This window comes from Mytilus trossulus, chromosome 5, assembly GCF_036588685.1.
Source record: "Mytilus trossulus isolate FHL-02 chromosome 5, PNRI_Mtr1.1.1.hap1, whole genome shotgun sequence".
Lineage (NCBI taxonomy): Eukaryota > Metazoa > Mollusca > Bivalvia > Mytilida > Mytilidae > Mytilus > Mytilus trossulus.
The window spans coordinates 35,483,422-35,492,703 of NC_086377.1; the positions used below are offsets into that span (position 1 = coordinate 35,483,422).

Sequence of the window (9,282 nt, forward strand, 5' to 3'; positions counted from 1 at the left end):
CTAGGAGGAATCCACTCTTTACAATGCCATTTTTTCATTGAAATATACATGTTCCTTTATTTAAGCAAAAGTGTTTTCAACTTAACCATACCGCAACACTTACGAAACCATGTTTTGTTACATCTATTTCAACTTTTAAAAAAAATTTAGAATATTTATGTGTTTTTTTGTCTCTTTTCTCATAATATCTCTAAGAAATGACTTCGGATTTTAGCATATTTCAAGTTTGTGAGTGCGCTTCTACTATAAAAATTACATTTGCAACTAGAGTAAAAGTTAGAACTATCAGTTTAATACTATTCTTCAAAAACTAACTGCACAGTTATTGAGAAAAGTCATAAATCCTCTCAAAAGAGCAGTTTTCTTTGCCCTTCTTTTTGAGAATTTTCCTCAAAATTCGAAGAAAAATAAATGTGTTTTTTTACAGAAGAATCACACTTCAATATTTAAATTATACCACGCTATCATAATAATATGTTTCAACTTAAGTGTAAGCGTATTATTTGGGAAAAACTATGTATTTTACAATTAACATATTAAACCTAAAATGGTAAAAAAAATATTTATACAATCAAATACATGTATGAGCAACATGTTAATAACTTGATACATCATACATAAATCAACGGTTTATAGTACGCTACCGTTTACAAACAAAATGTATTGAATGATTTGGTTCTTTATTTCTCTATATTTTGGAAAAATATGAAAATGAGCTGTGGAGCATTTTTTTCCACTTTTTCCTGAACAAACGTGCCAATTGAGCATCTAAAATGTAGTGTACAACATATGGTGTTGACTCTGAGAATCCTATCAAACTATTATAGTAAATGAGAAAATTTTTTTTTTTCTCACATTATATAAGGCGTACTGCCTATTTTTCTTCTTATATAAAATACAATCACTGACCGTCCAAGATCCGTTTTTTGTTTCCATGTCACAATAAACCTGTACAGCAGCTGCTGTCGCATTAGGGTAAATATTATATACACCACTTGTTAGATTATCTCCCTTTATTTCCGAGCATTCTCTTGGTAAAACACTCCCTAAAAGGTTAAAGGAAATCAATATCATTAAAATATAATGTGCCATTGTATTACATAAATTATGTGATAAATCGCATGGTTTTTATAGATATCAATGTAGGTTTTAAAAACTGAAATACACAACATTAACTTTCTAATCACACGTTACTTATATTTACTCCCATCAACTTCAAAGCTAGTGGGAGAGGTCGTGAACAAAAAATATTGTTGCCTTAATTATTTAAGTCAAACTCATCTGGGAGGTGTCATCGTATAACATTCTTTCTATCTCTTGAATCCATGCGCTTAAACTAAATATCAACTGAATTTTTCTAAAAAAAACTGCTTTCAATTTTTGGAAGCTTAGCGGGTGAACATAATTAGGAATTGTTCAATATGATAGACTATGATAAATATGATATGTTCAGATGGATTTTGTTTTTATTCTTTATTGTTGTACTGAGAAGCAGAAAAAAAACTGAAAAGTTTTAAGCAAATACGAAAATAATTTTGAGCGTTAATGTTGATTCGTTTATAAACGAATCTCGTGTCCGGTGTACACATTTTTAAGCCAAATATCCATTATGAGTTTATTTCCTATTTTAAAACAGAAATTATCTTGCACCTTCCCATAAACACCATAACGATTTTAGAAGAATAACAACTAAACGAGGACGCAATGTCTTCCTCCATTTTACAAATAGTTTGCGTCTAAGTATTTTGTCGTTTTGCTTGCACTTCAGTGTTCCTTTGCTTTACTATTATATATAAATATATAAATACTACTCGTCTAAACATCAACCCAACAATGTTAGATCTGTAAATTTGCTAGAGCCCAGGTGGTCGTGTGGTCTAGCGGGACGGCTGCAGTGCAGGCGATTTGGTGTCACGATATCACAGTAGCATGGGTTCGAATCCCGGCGAGGGAAAAAACAAAAATTAGCGAAAGCAAATTTATAGATCTAACATTGTTATGTTGGTGTTTAGACGAGTTGTATATATATTTTGTACACATCCATGTATCACCATGATTGATGGCGATCCGATGGATACATCTGTTGTAGGGTTGTCACTGACTCAGACGTACTTATAACTATATATATATATATATATTTCCCTCGGTTTTAGTTTGTAACTTCATTTTGCTTTCTCTCAGTCGATTTATGACTTTTGAACACCGACATTCTTCTCTTGTCTTTTTTACAGAATTAAAGAACATCAAATCAAAATGACATGTATACCTGCACAATTATTCGAAACATTGCTCTTCACTTACCGTTGTTTGTCGTTTTGTCGCACATTAAATAACGATTGCATAATGCACCGTGACTACAACAACTTGTACACTTTATATGGTGGCCTTCGTCCCGTCTTCCTATGATAGGAGCTGTATTTATGCGTCTACACGTCTGAAATAATTCCAATTTTTTAAACATCGATTTTCATTCTATTCTTCGTTACAAAGAAGAACAAACAGACTTTAAATGCATATGAATCAATTGTTTTCAATTCCTGGTTGAACACGCTATTGTACTAATTTAAAAAGGAAGTTTAAAATAACTTGTACAAAAGTATTAAACAGCGAAAATTGTGTACCAGTAAAGTTCTTCCTCAACATTTGGTTTTTGATTTGGGTTTTTTCTGAAGTTACTCCGACGATACCATAGAGTCTAAACATCTATGATTTTTTAAATGATTCACAAGGAGAGATAATCTGATATATCTCAATATTAACTTTAGTTATACCATTTGAATATGATAACTAAATAACGAGATTTGATATCAACATTTACACCATGATTTGTTAGATTCTTAACTGTTGTTAAACACGTTTTTCCAATAGTGAACATTCACAGAGTGTTAAATGAAAACATACCGCGAATTGTGATCTAATATTTTGCATATACCAGTGTGACGACACATGTCCTGTTCCGGCGTCATGAGACATTTAACATTAGTCAGTGGATGCCCTCAAATGTAATATAATTTACAAAAATGTTTTTTCGGGTATGTCCCGCTGCTTATTTACGAAGAGCCAATGGAAATGTCGTAACAATACCACATGGTGCTGGACAAGACAAACAATTGACGCAAATTGAGTTACACTTTTTTGTACCTGATCACAATAAAAATTATGGCATAGTACGAAATCTGAAGAATATAAAAAGAAGATTTGTTTAAACATTTTATATCTATTGAAAGTTCCCTAACGAGAGAAGGTAGTAACAGATGAGGTTGGTATGGTACTTTGGTCCAATTATAATGTGTTAAACATCTGCATTCTATGGAGTCTATTCTCACTCGACATACGGATTTTCGATTTAAACAAGATTATTCCTTCATAGTCAAGACTTACAGGCTGAGATGAACATCCATAATCATACAAGACTGATCCTGCTCCGTTCACATATTTGTGTTGGTAACAAATCTAAAACATAAAAATATAAAAAAGATTGATATTCAATAGCCATTCCGAAGGAAATCAACACTCTTGACTCATCTTACGCTCATAGCATTTACAACGATGTCAATTATGTAGATATAATATTTCCGTGGTGTAGATAATAAAATATAAATATCAGACGGGCGTTTCGTCTACATATGACTCACCAGTGACGGTTAGATCAAAATAGTTTTAAGAGCATTAGGGACCCAAGATTCCAACAAAATTGATCATTGTCTTCAGTTACGTTATGAATTGTTTATGCTTTTTGTCTCTATGTTAACAGTATAATATATATTATTGTTTGGTGTGGTTATTGTCTATTTTGTTACATTAAAAAATATGTGAATTATTAAAACTTTGCATCAACTATACGTGGGATTTGTAGATTCCAGCTTCTTTCATATTCCACCATTTCTAAGATATTTTAAAAAGTGTCAGTCTAAATTTCCCGTACTTGGTCATGGTCAACCTCGTTTGGGATCCTACATTATACATATTCGTTATTTTGATTTGTTCGCGTACAAAATATGTATAAAACATGTGATATTGAACCATACTAAAAAGTAAAATCACAAAAATACTGAACTCAGAGGAAAATCAATTTGGAAAGTCCATAATCACATGGCAAAATCAAAAAACAAAACGCATCAAAAACGAATGGACAAGAACTGTCATATTCCTGACTTGGTACAGGCATTTTCAAATGTAGAAAATGGTGGATTAAACCTGGTTCTATAGCGCTAACCCTCTCACTTTAAAACAGTCTCATCAAATTCCGTTACATTTACATGATGCGTTAAATAAACAGTCACAATCAATAAAATAGTCAAAATATGGGAACATCAGTCATCATCGTATAACAATTTAACAGGACACAACAACATCTACTATCTACGAACACATGGATTGATTTGAGTGTCTGACGTCAGAAAAATTATATACGTCACATAAATTTGTCGTTCAATGTGCATACAATAGTTATCCAAAGTACCTGGATTATAAACAATTTTAAATTTTACATAGGCAATGAGCGCAGACAGGGTTAAAAAATCAAAAGTATGTAAGAATAAATTACAGAAATCAAACTAGTCCAAAAGTTATACATAGAATTTATGAGAATCCAAAAACTTTTAAAAGGAACAATTTAACAGGACACCAAAAAACCTATCCACGAACACATGGATCTACTTGAGTGTCCGACGTCAGAAAAATTATATACGTCACATAAATTTGTCGTTCAATGTGCATACAAACAATTTTAAAATTTACATAGGCAATGTACGCATACAGGGTTAAAAAATCAAAAGTATGTAAGAATAAATTACAGAAATAGACCGAGATTCAAAATAGTCCAAAAATTATACATAGAATATATGAGAATCCAAAACTTTTTAAAGGGAACAATTTAACAGGACACAATAACACCTACTGTCTAAGAACACATGGATTGATTTGAGTGTCTGACGTTAGAAAAATTATATACGTCACATAAATTTGATGTTCAATGTGCATACAAACAATTTTAAAATTTTTTCATAGGCAATGTACGCATACAGAGTTAAAAAATCCTAAGTATGTAAGAATAAATTACAGAAATAGACCGAGATTCAAACTAGTTCAAAAGTTATACATATAATTTATGAGAATCCAAAAATTGTCAATTCCACTACGCCATTGATTGATTTTGACGTTTGTGGTTCAACGTATAAAGTAATTCATAATAGAAATATATCATAATGACATATTATAGACAAATATCATACTGACGGGATCAATGAATATCTATCTAAACTATATATCTAATGACACGCTCAGTCTAACTGAGCGAATTGTATACTTTGTTTTTTTTACAATGTTTGAAAGAGGGGCGAAAGATACCCGGGAGACTTTCATAGATCGAAAATAAACTGACAAAGCCATAGCTAAAAAAAAACCTGACAAATAATAGTACAAAAGACACAACATAGAAAACTAAACATTTGGGGTGATCTCAGGTGCTTCAGAAGGCTAAGTAGATCTTGCATAACATGTGACACCCGTCCTGTTGGCCATGTTAAAAAAAAACCGGTAAATAGTAATACATTAACCAATTGCTCACATATCATTTTATATAGTTACCTCATCACTCTCGCATGTCATAAACTGTTGACACTCCGTAGCATTCTCTACACTGCTGCAATATAGACATTCTATGTTCCCATCTAAAAAAACATGTTTTATCAAATCCATCAAAACTATATATACATCTGTTGTGCATAACACGACAACAGAATAAGAGAGCCGTGGTGTAGTGGTTAGTGCATCGTACTACTAACACAAAGGTTCCTGGTTCGATTCCCGTTTGGGATAAACATTTCAGGAACTCAATTTTCGGCTCTCCCTTGACACCATTTGCGAGTATGGTCTTGAGGAAACGATGATAGTCCGTCGGAAGGGGACGATAAATGGTTGACCCGTGTTAAGAGAGAGCCATATTTATTGCACGTTAAAGACACCCTTGTATATTTCGAAAAAGAGTAGACTAATGCCGCTACAAGGCAGCACTCGCACCCGCAAAGTGGAGAGGGATTAATATAAGTTGCAAAACATGTTTCCCAATCCACTATAAATAAATATGTTTAAACTAAACAGAATAATGAAAAGTTTCCAAATAGTACCCATGTAGATACGTTGACTATACTATACGTCGAAAAAAGGACTCGCTAGAATTGTGTTTATCTTGTTAACTGCAAAATCAACAAGAAATTTAAAGTTATTACGAGAGCTATGAACGGGAAAAATGAAAATTACGACCGGACAGCCGTCTTTTTTAATGTGTGCCTCAACATCCACACAAAATTCTTCTAAGACAATATATATATATATAAACGAGGCATAGGACACGATACAGCAGAACAAACAAACATAAGGATACCGTGATGCATTAGACTGCAAAAAAAATTACACCATCATGCGATTTGAAATAAAGACTCGACTCTACATGTACTAATCTGTCAAACAAATCAAAACCGGAAAAAGAAACAGCTTGTCATTAAACAATTTCTAGATTTGTTGCATATTGATTGATTACATTTATTGTACCTGCTGTATCAATTCACTTTTAATTATATATGTATATATAAAGATAGGAATTGTTGTGATCGTTGATAGCATTTTCAAATCTGTAAATAAAAATAAAATCTAGCCCTTCCCTTTAATCGTTTCTTGATTATAAATACTCACAACTTAAATCAGTTAGGAAACATACGACAAGTATATAACCTGAAATAGTATTATTTAAGGATCAAATAAATGAACGTTTGCTGTGTCTCTTATCTTATCAAAAACTTTGTAATTGTCGTTAATCATGTTAATATTAATTTATTGGAATTTTGTGGTCAAGTTATTTTTCCTGATTTTGTAGGATCAACATTTTTATTGTGAATAGTTGAACAAAAATCCAATACGATAACCAACTTCTACCATTATGTTTATATTTTGGAATTATTACCAATCGATTAGCTGACTTAAAGGTTAACATTTATTTTGACATCACGATCTTCAAACGCTTTAGGTCAATAATGTGAGTAAAATACCTATGTGTCAAATGTCATTTGATCGAAAGCTTCATAATTGTTTGTGTCATGTTCTACTTAACTATGGTATAGCTGTCAGTAACAATTAAGAACATACCACTTTAATGTAGATAGTTTAACCAAGATTCAACCTTTTTCTCAATCAGTTATTATAAAAGAACCCACGCAATATGTGTTGCCAAATTAAGTTTGCCTTGAATGAAAGACCGATTTGAATAGTGTTGTCATACATTCTGTTTGCACTTGTGACAGTACTGTGTGTTAGTTGTCTATTGAGTTCAGGAATGCTTTTATAAAGATTTGCATCATGTACATAGTATATTCGATTTGCGCATAAAACGATGTTTTTCATTAATCAATCTTATGATCTGTTTGTTCATGATGCATAAGGTTGAATGTATTATCTCTCTTATAATATTAATGGACTGTTCAAATTATACATGCATGTACGATGATTTTAAAGTTGATTTTTTTTAATCGATCTCATTTCGTGAAAGCTAAGTGTGTATATCTTACCAAAAATCATCGAACGTTAGTCCACGTATTAACACAGTGACGATATTGTCAGAGAATATAACACGACCAACGTGTCAATGCCCTACAAATCAGACAAAACTTGATAAAGAAAAGTTGATAAAATAAAGTGCGTTAAGTGAAACGTATGACATATAGATCAAAAACAATATATAAATGTAAATCAAATAAATTGTCCCTATCACCGCGTTATTAAACCATGCACTTTGGACTAATGCATTTTTTTTTATAGAGAACAGCTAAGTTTTGTAAGAAATCGCTTTATTCGCAGATAATAATTAATACGTTCCTAGAGTTGTAACTTCAATCCGAAACCTTTTCACAAATATGACATACCGAATAAGACTTATAACTAGTTTTTTAATAACACGAGCAACACGACGATTGATACATGTGAAGAGGGATCTGAATACTCCCTCCCCCGGAGCACAATAGATCATAACCATTTTTTTGTTGGTTTCATTTCGTTCAATCTGTAGTTTTCTATGTTGTGTTTTGTGTATTAATGTTTGTCTTTTTTTTTTCTTTTTTAACCATGGCGTTATTTATTTTTGACATGAGTTAAAATATCCCGCTGGTATTTTTTCGCCACTCTTATTCTGTACCATACCCTTTTCCTTTTCTTTAAATATCTCCAACTGGTTATTTATGTCTTCTGTACTATTTTTTGTTTATTCAGGCTTTTTTTTTAAATATTCAGCCATGGCATTGTATGTGTATTTTGAACGTATGAGTTAAAACGTTCGTCTTGTGTCTTCAGCGCCACTTTTGCTAGACTCTATATGTTTCCCTTCCTTTAAATATACGTAATTGGAATACAAATATGCACTTTAGAACCTTTATTTATATCACAAGGTTGTGATTTCTCCTATGGAACAATAGTTAACCGATGAGTTAAACATTCCAACGATACCAATGTGTGTGTACATTTTCTGTCAATTCTTGTGACTAGTGTGACTCATCAACAATGCTGATGTGTTTACACCAAATCTTTTGGACAAGAGATATTTTGTTTGACTTCCCAGTTGGGAACTTTCCATTGCTTTGTAGCAACATTTTAACATCAAAAATTATCCCGTCTCTTTTCCCTGTATGAAACCTTCCGAATTGGACTTATAAGCACCGGGTTTGTTCGAATATGAACAACATGCGGAACAGAACCTGAGATTCCGTCAGGTTTTTTTTCGGGTTTGCGTTGCTAGGTCTTTGGTTTCTATGTTGTTATCTGTGAATTGTTGGGTTTTTTAAAAAATTGTAGCCCTGACGTTTTAATGTTATAGTCAACTTATTGGTTTGAATGCATCTTTGATAACATTCACCTCTCTTTTACACATATCATCCAAACAGAGAAAAGGAATATAGTATCTAAAAAAAATTTGACGTATGGTATTATTAAGTAAAGATTTAGCGTAAACCTTCCAGTGTAAACATCACTCGTTTTTGTTTTAAGATAGGATTAAAGTAACCTAACTTTTTGTATATCTGTTTTAGATTTTTCTACTCTTTTTTTATTTTTTCCTATTTCTAGCTCATCTCATACATGGAATCCTGTTTCAGATGACCCTAGTCTACCTCTGTTAGATCGTTCAATTGTTGTTTTTTGGGCGTTTGCAGCTGGACAATATGTTGTCCGTGTTGCAGTCACTTCTTTTTGTTAAATTATTTCACTGAGTTCTGACCACATTCTAAAAGGGCACTAATT

General features: G+C 32.1%; 1 protein-coding gene across 1 annotated transcript; it reads right to left on the reverse strand.

Moving 5' to 3' along the window:
- Positions 1-536: 536 nt before the first annotated feature.
- On the reverse strand, positions 537-7,914 carry LOC134717894 (uncharacterized). The gene is made up of 7 exons (XM_063580392.1): positions 7,563-7,914; positions 6,694-6,732; positions 5,590-5,672; positions 3,382-3,453; positions 2,302-2,434; positions 910-1,046; positions 537-542 (listed from the first exon to the last, which is right to left on the reverse strand). Exons 1-7 carry the CDS (start codon positions 7,570-7,572, stop codon positions 537-539), a joined length of 480 nt encoding a protein of 159 aa, XP_063436462.1. The 5' UTR covers positions 7,573-7,914.
- Positions 7,915-9,282: the final 1,368 nt, after the last annotated feature.

Excerpts from the sequence above, each read along its gene's own strand:
- LOC134717894 (XM_063580392.1), bottom strand. Across the intron at positions 3,454-5,589 it reads TGACATGCGAGAGTGATGAG|ATTTGTTACCAACACAAATA; the intron begins GTAACTATATAA and ends TTTATGTTTTAG. Across the intron at positions 1,047-2,301 it reads CGACAAAACGACAAACAACG|GGAGTGTTTTACCAAGAGAA; the intron begins GTAAGTGAAGAG and ends TTAACCTTTTAG.